We start from the raw sequence: 11,373 nt of genomic DNA, 5'->3' as shown, positions 1-11,373 counted from the left end.
TTCAATCAATCCTTATCCCAGTCTGCTGTTCCCACATGCTTCAAGAGGGCCACCATTGTTCCTGTTCCCAAGAAAGCTAAGGTAACTGAGCTAAACGACTACCGCCCTCACTTCCGTCATCATGAAGTGCTTTGAGAGACTAGTCAAGGACCATTTCACCTCCACCCTACCTGACAGCCTAGACCCACTCCAATTTGCTTACCGCCCCAATAGGTCCACAGACAACGCAATCGCAACCACACTGTACACTGCCCTAACCCATCTGGACAAGAGGAATACCTATGTGAGAATGCTGTTCATCGACTACAGCTCAGCATTTAACACCATAGTACCCTCCAAACTCATCATCAAGCTCGAGACCCTGGGTCTCGACCCCGCCCTGTGCAACTAGGTACTGGACTTCCTGACTGGCCGCCCCCAGGTGGTGAGGGTAGGTAACAACATCTCCACCCCGATGATCCTCAACACTGGGGCCCACAAGGGTGCGTTCTGAGCCCTCTCCTGTCCTCCCTGTTCACCCACGACTGCGTGGCCATGCACGCCTCCAACTCAATCATCAAGTTTACAGACAACACCACAGTGGTAGGCTTGATTACCAACAACGACGAGACGGCCTACAGGGAGGAGGTGAGGGCCCTCGGAGTGTGGTGTCAGGAAAATAGCCTCACACTCAACGTCAACAAAACTAAGGAGATGATTGTGGACTTCAGGAAACAGCAGAGGGAGCACCCCCCCATCCACATCGACGGGACAGTAGTGGAGAGGGTAGTAAGTTTTAAGTTCCTCAGCGTACACATCACGGACAAACTGAATTGGTCCACCCACACAGACAGCATCGTGAAGAAGGCACAGCAGCGCCTCTTCAACCTCAGGAGGCTGAAGAAATTTGGCTTGTCACCAAAAGCACTGACAAACTTTTACAGATGCACAATAAAGAGCATCCTGTCGGGCTGTATCACCGCCTGGTACGGCAACTGCTCCGCCCACAACCGTAAGGCTCTCCAGAGGGTAGTGAGGTCTGTGCAACGCATCACCGGGGGCAAACTACCTGCCCTCCAGGACACCTACACCACCCGATGTTACAGGAAAGCCATAAAGCTCATCAAGGACATCAACCACCCGAGCCACTGCCTGTTCACCCCACTATCATCCAGAAGGCGAGGTCAGTACAGGTGCATCAAAGCAGGGACCGAGAGACTGAAAAACAGCTTCTATCTCATATCCATCAGACTGTTAAACAGCCACCACTAACATTGAGTGGCTGCTGCCAACACACTGACTCAACTCCAGCCACTTTAATAATGGGAATTGATGGAAAAGATATCACTAGCCACTTTAAACAATGCTACTTAATATAATGTTTACATACCCTACATTATTCATCTCACATGTATATGTATATACTGTACTCTATATCATCTTCTGCATCTTTATGTAATACATGTATCACTAGCCACTTTAAACTATGCCACTTTGTTTACATACCTTACATTACTCATCTCATATGTATATACTGTACTCGATACCATCTACTGCATCTTGCCTATGCCGTTCTGTACCATCACTCATTCATATATCTTTATGTACATAATCTTTATCCCTTTACACTTGTGTGTATAAGGTAGTAGTTTTGGAATTGTTAGGTTAGATTACTCGTTGGTTATTACTGCATTGTCTGAACTAGAAGCACAAGCATTTTGCTACACTCGCATTAACATCTGCTAACCATGTGTATGTGACAAATAAATTTGATTTTGATTTTTAACTTCATCCAATAGGATAGCCTACTGTCACGGATATTGTGTCCAGGCTTTCACAATAGTCATTTTTGAAAAATATGTATTCTATCATTTGTGTAGTATTCTGTTTATATTCTGTCTTCAGAGTCCTCCCAAACCCGAATACCTGAGATGGTACAGAGGGTACGGAACTGGTTCTACATTAAATCAATTGGAACAAGTGTAGTCTCCATGTTGCTGTCCACAGCTTTATAGTCAGGCTAGCAGTTGTGCCAGCAATTTAAGCAAACCGGGAGACTTCCACTTAGGCATATGACAAATACAAACATTGCAAGTGATGTAGATGAGAATATGTTGCCCAAACACAGTGGACGGCCTGTGCACCATTTCAGGGAGTAGGGGCGTGCTCTGCTCTCCGAGGAGCTGCCTTCCAATCTTGTATCCAGTCCCGATGTAAATTAAACATCACTTTTAAGGCTTAAAGAGCATTCATAAACCCAATATTAGGCCTGTAGGTGCTTAGAAATCATGCATAAGGCACCGCTTATCCTTGTCAGTCCCACACCCCAAAAGGATGCTTTTGATACAGTAAAATAAGAATGTGTAACATCCATATGCAAGAATAAACAATGCATATTTTTTTCATATCAATTTGAACAAATACAGTAAAGATTGACAAGCGCATCAGGACTAGATTAGCGTAGTAAGAAAATATAGTAAACTGTTGCTTTAAAACAAAACCCTCCTAGTTATGTCAACGTAGGGTCAACGTGGTGACGTATTTATGGGAACTCAAGCAGGAAAGTACAGTGAAAGTGAACTAAAGGTTTGACAATGTCATTGAAACAAAGAATTGCATTTCACTCGCGGTTGAATAAATCTACTTTAAACTCGGACTATTGGTATAGTAAGCAAGAAAAGAGGACACGCGGGGACAGAGCAAGTTTCACTACAGTTGCGCTCCAACCTAACAGTTCCTTTCTGAACACAATTTTGACGAGCAGCATCCATTCGCGCTGTAAACAATGTAACACCGATTCCGGCTCTTGCAACCTTGACAAACGAACATGGAGAATGAGACTATTTACGGGAGTGAGCGCAACTAAGGTTTTTAAACGGAGCTTTTTATTTGTCAGAGGTATGTATGTATGTACACTGTCTGAGCAAAGATGAAGACAAACGACACTATCAAAAATAAGTTTGCCAGATCGGGTTCAGATTGCAACGGTCGTCACTAGTTACCACAGCCACTACGTCATAAACCACGCCAATTTCTGCAATTTCCTATCTTAAAGTGTGATTTAAACCTAACCCTATATTTAACCCTACATCTAACCATAACCTTGAATTAAGACCAAAAGCATATTTTTGTTTTAATTTTTACAATATATCACTTTGTGGCTGTGGTGACTAGTAGAAATCGATTGCAACCGGGGTTTGAGTGACCTCGTGAGGTTGGATGAATATTTCGGAGCAGATTTAAAAAAAGAAAAAGGCCCAGTGTTAATGCATTCAACACCAGGACAGATATGCCACGACAATACATTAAATACATGAAATGTATCTCTTCATATCACCCTCTGAGTGCTGTACATTAGCGTAACATTTTCTTAATTTGATGCAGGATCCTATGGTGGTTATAAATAATTTGTCATGTAATGATCTGTACGCTACATCTAACTTTTCCTTTTATGTGGATATCAGAGCTGAGCACCTCTATACTTCAGTATGAATTGAAAACAGATATGACAAAGTCTGGAAACCGACGGCTGTATTTTGATACCCATGCATTGGTTCGACTCCTCGAAGACAATGGTTAGAAAATGTTTTTTATTTGTGTAATTTGAAGTAACCCCCATACATTTAATTCAGTGGTTGGTTTGAACCCAGTTCGTGTGTTGTTTTCATCAACAGGCTTCACCACTCAGCAAGCTGAGGTAATTGTCAGGATGATGGTCAGGACAACACACTCCAACATGGATCTAATCTATAATGACATGGTAACCAAAGTGCAGCAGGTGAGGCTTGACTTTTTCATATCAACATACAGTATATGACCAAAGGTATGTGGACACCTGCTCGTTGAACATCTCATTCCAAAGTCATGGGCATTAATATGGAGTTGGTCCCCCCTTTGCTGCTATAAACCTATTCCCCCTCAAACTGAAAAGAGACTGAAAAGATATGACATGGGTCCTCAGATCCAAACCAAACTATTTTGTTTGTCACATACACATGGTTAGCAGATGTTAATGCGAGTGTAGCGAAATGCTTGTGCTTCTAGTTCCGACAATGCAGTAATAACCAATGAGTAATGTAACCTAACAATTCCAAAACTACTACCTTATACACACAAGTGTAAAGGGATAAAGAATATGTACATAAAGATATATGAATGAGTGATGGTACAGAATGGCATAGGCAAAATGCAGTAGATGGTATCGAGTACAGTATATCCATATGAGAAATGTAGGGTATGTAAACATAAAAGTGGCATAGTTTAAAGTGGCTAGTGATACATGTATTACATAAAGATGGCAAGATGCAGTAGATGGTATAGGGTACAGTATATACATATGAGATGAGTAATGTAGGGTATGTAAACATATTAAGTGGCATTGTTTGAATTTGCTAGTGATAAATTTTTTACATCAATTTCTATTATTAAATTTGCTGGAGTTGAGTCAGTATGTTGGCAGCAGCCACTCAATGTTAGTGGTGGCTGTCTAACAGTATGATGGCCTTGAGATAGAAATGAAATCCGAGCAAGGGTAGCATTCCAGTGAGACAATTGAGACTGTAACGTTCTTTGCTTCACGGAAGCATGGCTCACTCGAGAGACGCTATCGGAGTCGGTGCAGCCAGCTGTTTTCTTCACGCATCGCGCCGACAGAAACAAGCATCTTTCTGGTAAGAAGAGGGGCGGGGTGGGTATGCCTTATGATTAACGAGACGTGGTGTGATCATAACAACATACAGGAGCTCAAGTCCTTCTGTTCACCTGACTTAGAATTCCTCACAATCAAATGTCGACCGCATTATCTACCGAGAGAATTCTCTTCGATTATAATCACAGCCATATATATTCCCCCCCGAGCAGGTACATCGATGGCCCTGAACAAACTTTATTTGACTCTATGTAAACTGGAAACCACATATCCTGAGGCTGCATTCATTGTAGCTGGGGATTTTAACAAGGCTAATCTGAAAACAAGACACCCTAAATTCTATCAGCATATCGATTGCGCAACCAGGGCTGGTAAAACCCTGGTTCATTGTTATTCTAACTTCTGCGACGCATATAAGGCCCTCCCCCGCCCTCCTTTCGGAAAAGCTGACCACGACTCCATTTTGTTGCTTCCAGCCTCCAGACAGAGACTAAAACAAGAAACTCCCGCACTCAGGTCTGTTCAACGCTGGTCCGACCAATCTGATTCCACGCTTCAAGACTGCTTCGATAACGTGGATTGGGATATGTTCCGCATTGCGTCCAACATCAACATTGACGAATATGCTGATTCGGTGAGCGAGTTTATTAGAAAGTGCGTCGGCAATGTTATACTCACAACAAAGATTAAAACATTCCCAAACCAGAAACCGTGGATTGATGGCAGCATTGGCGCGAAACTGAAAGCGCGAACCACTGCTTTTAACCAGGGCAAGGTGACCGGAAACATGACCGACTACAAACAGTGTAGCTATTCCCTCCACAAGGCAATCAAACAAGCTAGGCGTCAGTATAGAGACAAAGTAGAGTTGCAATTCAACGGCTCAGACACGAGGTATGTGGCAGGGTCTACAGTCAATCACGGATTACAAAAAGGACCTCTTTACCAGGTGGTGTTAGAGGAAGGCCCCAAAAAAGATTTCAGCCACCCTAGTCATAGATTGTTTTCTCTGCTACCGCACGGCAAGCGGTACTGGTGCGCCAAGTCTAGGTCCAAGAGGCTTCTAAACAGCTTCTATCTCCAAGCCATAAGACTACCGAACATCTAATCAAATGGCTACCCAGACTGCTTGCATTGCATCCCCCCCCCCCCTTCATGCTGCTGCTACTCTCTGTTATTATCTATACATCACTTTAATAACTACCCACTACCCACATGTGTACTACCTTTCAAAAGTTTGGGGTCACTTAGAAATGTCCTTGTTTTTCATGAAAATGAGTAGCACAATGAATATAAAATATAGTGAAGATGTTGGCAATGTTATCAATAATGATTCATTTAAATAATAATTGTCCTTCAAACTTTGCTTTCGTCAATAAATCCTCCAATTGCAGCAATTGAGCCTTGCAGAACTTTGGCATTCTAGTATTTGGCTATGGTGTATGTAAACTTCCGACTTCAACTGTAGATATTCCATATAAAATCAGCCGTTTCCAGCTACAATAGTCATTTACAACATTAACAATATTTGTACACTGTATTTCTGATCAATTTGATGTTATTTTAATGGACACAAAACAAGGACATTTCTTAGTCACCCCAAACTTTTGAACGGTAGTGTATATATTGCCTTAATTACCTTAACCAACCGGTGCCCCCGCACATTGACTCTATACCGGTACCCCCTTTATTTAGCATTGCTATTGTTATTTTACTTTTATGTGGCTTCACCACATATTTTACTGCTGCTCTTTAATTATTTGTTACTTTATTTATTGATGTATTTATTTGAGGTATTTTTTTGGAACTGCATTGTTGAGTAAGGGCTTGTGACTAAGCATTTAACTGTAAGGCTGTATTCAGCACATGTGACATACAATTTTATTTGATTTATAACAGCCTCCACTCTGTTGGGAAGGCTTTCCACTAGATGGTTGAACATTGCTGCTGGGACTTGCTTCCATTCAGCCACAAGAGCATTAGTGAGGTCGGGCACTGATGTTGGGTGATATGTCCTAGCTCGGAATCGGAGTTCCAATTCATCCCAAAGGTGTTTGATGGGGTGGAGGTCAGGGCTCTGTGCAGGCCAGTCAAGTTCTTCCACACCAATCTCGACAAACCATTTCTGTATGGATCTTGCTTTGTGCACAGGGGCATTGTCATGCTGAAACAGGAAAGGCCTTCCCCAAACTGTTGCTACAAAGTTGGAAGCACAGAATCGTCTAGAATCTCATTGTATGCTGTAGTGTTAAGATCTCACTTCACTGGAACTAAGGGGCCTAGCCCATACCATGAAAATCAGCCCCAGACCATTATTCCACCTCCACCAAACTTTATAGTTGGCACTCTGCATTCGAGCAGGTAGCGTTCTCCTGGCATCCGCCAAACCCAGATTCGTCCACCGGACTGCCAGATGGTGGAGCGTGATTCATCACTCCAGAGAAGGCGTTTCTACTGTTTCACAGTCCAATGGCGGCAAAGCTTTACACCACTCCAGTCAACGCTTGGCATTGTGCATGTTGATCTTAGGCTTGTGTGTGGCTGCTTGTCCATGGAAACCCATTTCATGAAACTCCCGACGAACAGTTGTTTCCAGAGGCAGTTTGGAACTCGGTAGTAAGTGTTGCAACCAAGGACAGACAACTGTTATGAGCTTCAGCACTCGCCAGTTCCGTTCTGTGAGCTTGTGTGGCTTACCACTTCGCGGCTGAGCCGTTGTTGCTCCTAGACGTTTCCACTTCACAATAACAGCACTTACCGAGACAGCTCAAGCAGGGCATAAATTTGATTAACTGACTTATAGGAAAGGTCGCATCCTATGACGGTTGCCACGCTGAAAGTCAGTGAGCTCTTCAGTAAGGCCATTCTACTGACAATGTTTGTTTATGGAGATTGCATGACTGTGTGTGTGTGCTCGATTTCATACACTTGTCAGCAATGGGTGTGGCTGAAATAGCCAAATCCACTAATTTGAAGGGGTGTCCCACATACTTTTGTGTGTGTGTGTGTATATATATATATGTCAAATATTGATAATGCATGTAAGTAAATAATGAGACTGACTCGCTATGGCCATGAATTGCAGGAGATCATGTTGCAGAGGGTGTTTTCCCAAATTGCATCGGTGAAAAAGGACATGATTATCCTTGAAAAGAGTGAGTTCTCTACTTTGCTGGCAGAGAATGAGGTGAGTATTCATTTGTAGGAGTTCTCTAATCCACAGGAGGCTGCTGAGGGGAGGACGGCTCGTAATAACGGCCGGAACGGTGCAAATGGAATGGCATCAAATACCTGGAACCATGTATTTGATACCATTCCACTGACTCCGTTCCAGCCATTACCACGAGCCCGTCCTTCCCAATTAAGGTGGCACCAACCTCCTGTGCTCTAATCCTATCATCACTTGAAGCACATCAGGGAGCCTTTTTCCAATTTGTAAGTCGCTCTGGATAAGAGCGTCTGCTAAATGACTTAAATGTAAATGTAATGTTTACTCCTTTACAGATGTCATTTCAACATCTATTCAACATAATTTAATTGATGAGGAAACATTGATTCAACCAGTGTGTGCCCAGTGGGAAGAGAGGGTCCCGTGATGTGACACATGAGGGTTAGGATTACCATATATATATATATATATATATTCCTTGTTACTTATTTAGGTCCTTTCTCAGTGGTAGTCAGTAAAAGTAGTGGCCCCAGCCGACTTGTAAGTCGCTTTGGACAAAAGCGTCTGCTAAATGGGATATATATATATATATATATATATATTTTCCAGTGGTAGTCAGTGTTCTTCCTTGTCATTTGAACAGTGACAGTGTGTGGACTCTGGCCAATCACTGACATCAAGTACATCCTATGGAGAGTCCACACATGTGGACACTGGTTGCATGTCAATAGTTTAAAGTTGTCTCTTCACCTTGCATCTTCTCTTTCACTTGATCTGAACTGAAAACATAGGATTGCTCCCTCTGTGGTCACATGACTGATACAGTGGATGGCATTTTTGGGGGGGCCATGTTATTTCCTTAAAGTCAGGCATTTGAAGTATATCAATGAATTGATTCATCTTTTCTTACAGAAAGTCAAGGTAGAGCTACTGCAACTGAAGGTGCAACTGGCTGTAAGTTGTTTTAAGGTGGTTTAATTTCTGTGTAATAAAAATCACGAGCTGGGGCTGACTAACGGCGAATAAACTATAACCCTGAAGGCACAGTGATGCCGAAATTATTTACCAAATAAATTATAATATTTTTTTTTAGCTTATGGTTTAATTTCTGTGAAAATGTCTGCAGATCACCCACATGTTGCTGCCAACATTTCATCTGTTTGTGATGATTTTGCGTGTACACCGTGTATAGATATAGAAAACTTTACAAAGTATGACTCTTTGTGAAACAGAGCGATGATCAGTTTGGATTGCAGCCTTTAACAGCACTTCAGAACCATTGAGTGTTTGAATGACGGAATGCCTCCTTTTTCTCTGTCGCAGGATGTGATGAATAAAGTCCGCTTTGACAATATCTTGGATATGAATTCGGAAAAAAGCAGCATGAAAGAAATGGTAAATGTCTTAGTATTACAATTATGTTTTTTACATTAGTATTCATAGGATGAAGGTGTGATGCTTTGCTTATTACATACAGTATATCTTGCTCTTATCAATATTTAATGCAAATCTGACAGCACAGTTTCGACTCTGATAGACTATTTGACTTTCAGAAATCAGAGCATGAGAAGAGACTCATGGAAAGTCAGACCGAGATAATGGAAATGGTCTGTATACTGTACATTATGATTAAACCATTCTACTTCAGAGCTCTTAACGGGTTACTTCATTCATCTTGCATGTGTAACACCCATCTTAATGATGTCTTTTCACCTTGTATTTGTTATTTAGTTGTTATGAGAATATTATCTGTGGTTTGTGAATAATAGCCAAATCTGTCTGCTGTAGAATGCTGAGCAAAATTGTCATTTGACTCGGTCCAATATGAAAATCGACACTGAAGTGGCAGGATTGAAAACCATGTTGGAAGCTCACAAACTTGATACTATCAAATACCTTGCAGGTAAGAAGAGTGTCATTCATGTATCCATGCATTAGTCTTATTTGTTCAATATTTAAAAAGCACAGATGTCTGTGCCATCTTTGTTGCAGGTGCATGGCAAGATGAATAAGATGAGAAAAAAGAGGAAACCTGCACACTGCTCTTGCTAGCATCACTGCTCTTTATTAAGCTTTGCATTGGCCTCAAGACCTTTGTCAGAGCTTTTTCTGACTGAGGAAATCTCTGACGAATGCCTCGAGGCCAATACGTAAATATTATTTGCTCAATAAAAATACTATAAATGATTGATAACATTTATGTTCCTTGAATGAAATAGATACACAATTAGTATCTCTGGTTCTGGTCAACTAAACGTCACTTTTGTCCATAAACAAGTTCTGACTGACGGACTCCTCATGTCTTTCAGGTTCCGTCTTCACTTGTCTCACTGTGGTTCTCGGATTCTATCGCATCTGGATGTGACTCCGGAGAGTACAGGAAGAGCTGGTCATCTGGACCACTGTAGCTCAAAAATAACCCATTTGAACTGCCACCATTTTATGTTTGATAAATAGTCAATCGCTATAGGAACAAACAACCACTGGCTGCTGGCATGAAGACAGATCAAATGCTTTCATGTTGATTGACATTGATATTTCTGAGGACCAATGACTTATGATTTAGAAGATGAACCCAGCAAACCATGAAATGCGAAAGGCTGCACTTGTAAAGCACTATCCAAAATTTATTATAGGATTTTGAATTGGTTGTGTTTTCATAGAGTACCCTACAAAATAAATGACATGTAATTTAAATATAGAATCCTGACATATGTATTTGTTTGTACATGCACTGTTAGGCAAGGAACCTGTGTATGTTGTGTTTGAGATATATGTTGTATAAATGCATCTATATATACTGTAATTGCCATGCTGTCCAAAGTGCATTTCCGGCTATGTAGCCAGTAATATGCAGCTCTGTATATTTTAACTGTTGTAGACACTACAGGACTCGTGAGTCATTGGAACACACATTCCATCAGTCCAATGAACAATTTTTTATGACCATAGTAGATATTGTAAAACTGTATAAAAGGAAAGCAGCACATACAGTGGGTAGAACAAGTATTTGATAACTTGCAAAATCGGCAGTGTTTTTATCATAGGTACACTTCAACTGTGAGAGACGGAATCTAAAACAAAAATCCAGAAAATCACATTTTTATGATTAAGTAATTAATTTGTATTTTATTGCATGACATAAGTATTTGATACATCAGAAAAGCAGAACTTAATATTTGGTATAAAAACCTTTGTTTGCAATTACAGAGATCATACATTTCCTGTAGTTCTTGACCAGGTTTGCACACACTGTAGCAGGGATTTTGGCCCACTCCTCCATACAGACCATCTCCAGATCCTTCAGGTTTTGGGGCTGTCGCTGGGCAATACGGACTTTCAGCTCCCTCCAAAGATTTTCTATTGGGTTCAGGTCTGGAGACTGGCTAGGCCACTCCAGGACCTTGATATGCTTCTTACGGAGCCACTCCTTAGTTGCCCTGGCTGTGTGTTTCGGGTCGTTGTCATGCAGGAAGACCTAGCCACGACCCATCTTCAATGTTCTTACTGAGGCAAGGAGATTGTTGGCCAAGATCTCGCGATACATGGCCCCATCCATCCTCCCTCAATACGGTGC

The 11,373-nt window shown here is 41.6% G+C and overlaps 1 protein-coding gene across 3 annotated transcripts; it reads left to right on the top strand.

Annotated features, from left to right (window-relative positions):
- Positions 1-2,498: 2,498 nt before the first annotated feature.
- mcur1 (mitochondrial calcium uniporter regulator 1) lies at positions 2,499-11,007 on the top strand. Of its 3 annotated transcripts, XM_064949514.1 has the most exons (9): positions 2,500-2,877; positions 3,444-3,554; positions 3,654-3,757; positions 7,713-7,814; positions 8,709-8,750; positions 9,120-9,191; positions 9,350-9,403; positions 9,585-9,699; positions 10,106-11,007. In XM_064949514.1, exons 1-9 carry the CDS (start codon positions 2,574-2,576, stop codon positions 10,159-10,161), a joined length of 960 nt encoding a protein of 319 aa, XP_064805586.1. In that variant the 5' UTR covers positions 2,500-2,573; the 3' UTR covers positions 10,162-11,007. The 3 variants fall into 3 exon arrangements, with proteins under 3 accessions (XP_064805587.1, XP_064805586.1, XP_064805588.1); XM_064949515.1 differs by lacking the exon at positions 8,709-8,750 and having other exon boundaries at positions 2,499-2,877; XM_064949516.1 differs by lacking the exon at positions 10,106-11,007 and having other exon boundaries at positions 9,528-9,699.
- Positions 11,008-11,373: the final 366 nt, after the last annotated feature.

Source organism: Oncorhynchus masou, chromosome 30, assembly GCF_036934945.1.
Source record: "Oncorhynchus masou masou isolate Uvic2021 chromosome 30, UVic_Omas_1.1, whole genome shotgun sequence".
Lineage (NCBI taxonomy): Eukaryota > Metazoa > Chordata > Actinopteri > Salmoniformes > Salmonidae > Oncorhynchus > Oncorhynchus masou.
This window is presented reverse-complemented; position numbering and strand designations above follow the sequence as displayed.